The sequence below is a fragment of the Perkinsus marinus genome (genome assembly GCF_000006405.1).
Source record: "Perkinsus marinus ATCC 50983 genomic scaffold scf_1104296937020, whole genome shotgun sequence".
Taxonomy (NCBI): domain Eukaryota; phylum Perkinsozoa; order Perkinsida; family Perkinsidae; genus Perkinsus; species Perkinsus marinus.
This window is the reverse complement of record NW_003213949.1, coordinates 75-1219: the sequence shown is the minus strand read 5'-3', so window position 1 is coordinate 1219 and position 1145 is coordinate 75. Positions and strand designations below refer to the sequence as shown.

At 48.6% G+C, this 1145-nt stretch overlaps 1 protein-coding gene across 1 annotated transcript; it reads right to left on the bottom strand.

Annotated features, from left to right (window-relative positions):
- Positions 1 to 426: 426 nt before the first annotated feature.
- Pmar_PMAR008508 (hypothetical protein) lies at positions 427 to 859 on the bottom strand (the record flags this gene model as incomplete). Its single annotated transcript, XM_002783439.1, has 3 exons — positions 427 to 549; positions 616 to 752; positions 796 to 859. The coding sequence occupies 3 exons, from the start codon at positions 857 to 859 to the stop codon at positions 427 to 429; spliced, it is 324 nt and encodes a 107-aa protein (XP_002783485.1).
- Positions 860 to 1145: the final 286 nt, after the last annotated feature.

The window sequence follows — 1145 nt, the reverse complement described above, 5'->3', positions numbered from 1 at the left end:
GCTACTGCTAAGCTGATTACGGGAGACAAACTTCATTCGATCAGTGAAATCACATCATCGAACTCGCTACCGAACTCATCGTAAGCGGATAGCGAACGACGTGAATGTTAGCTCCAGGAAGACGCTAACAGTGCAACTCTCTCAGAATGTCGCTCATCGAGTTCTATGGACTCTTCCAATATTGGTCAGAGGCATCGAGCGTGGCGTGACGATACTGTTACTATGGTCTCAGAGGTATAGTTAAATGAAGGGACTTTTCTAGGAATTTATCTATCTAATCTAGGGACCTCGAACCATCAAAGTGGACTGGGCAATATCGTAGCAGGTGTCTCCAACATTTAAGTCTGCCACGCATGACCATGACAAACACCGTCACTGGGATATATTCACAAGCAAAACATTTGAGGTGAAACATCGTTACGACAGTCAATGTCTTTTGGCAGTTTCAAAAGAGATTTTCAGTTTCCTCGCGAGTTCGGTTTCCTCCTCGGTGCTCTGCTGGCAGCTTCGCCACTCGAGTCTCTCAGTCGGAAGGCCCATACACTTCACCTGAGAAACAAAGCGAATGCGTCTCAGCAAGGCTAGCAAGATATGAAGCAGGTCAACTTGGCCTACCACAGCTTCTCGACCGAAATTCATCGGAACACTTGATGTTCTAGTCGGCGTCAGAAGGAGTCGAACTTTGTTTGGGCCTGGCAGCTGCATGTAGATATATGGAGGCGTGCCAGACTCTGACGTGGTCTTAGCGATGCCTGATATGGAGTCAGCGAAGGCAACAACACTCGAGTGAGTTACCTTCGATCTCGTCCCTGGAGTATCTTCCCATCTTGTGGACCTTGAGCTCATGGTCATCAGCCATAGTGGTGACCTGCTCTAGCCATTTCTGGGAGTCTGCAGGCTTTCCTCCTTCTCGAGGAACCCCGACCAAATGCACCTACCACAGACAAAGTGTCCACAGGCGCCTACCCCTGTAGATAATGGCAGACCCACCTGCATGTGCATGGCTGCTGAGGACCGCATTTGAGCCCATCTTTCGAACACCACGACATCGCTGTTGTATTGGGACTCCATCACATAAGTTACTTCATCAATGTACCTACACCATTCGAATTTCGACGCAGTCGTTCCGAATCTAACGACATTAT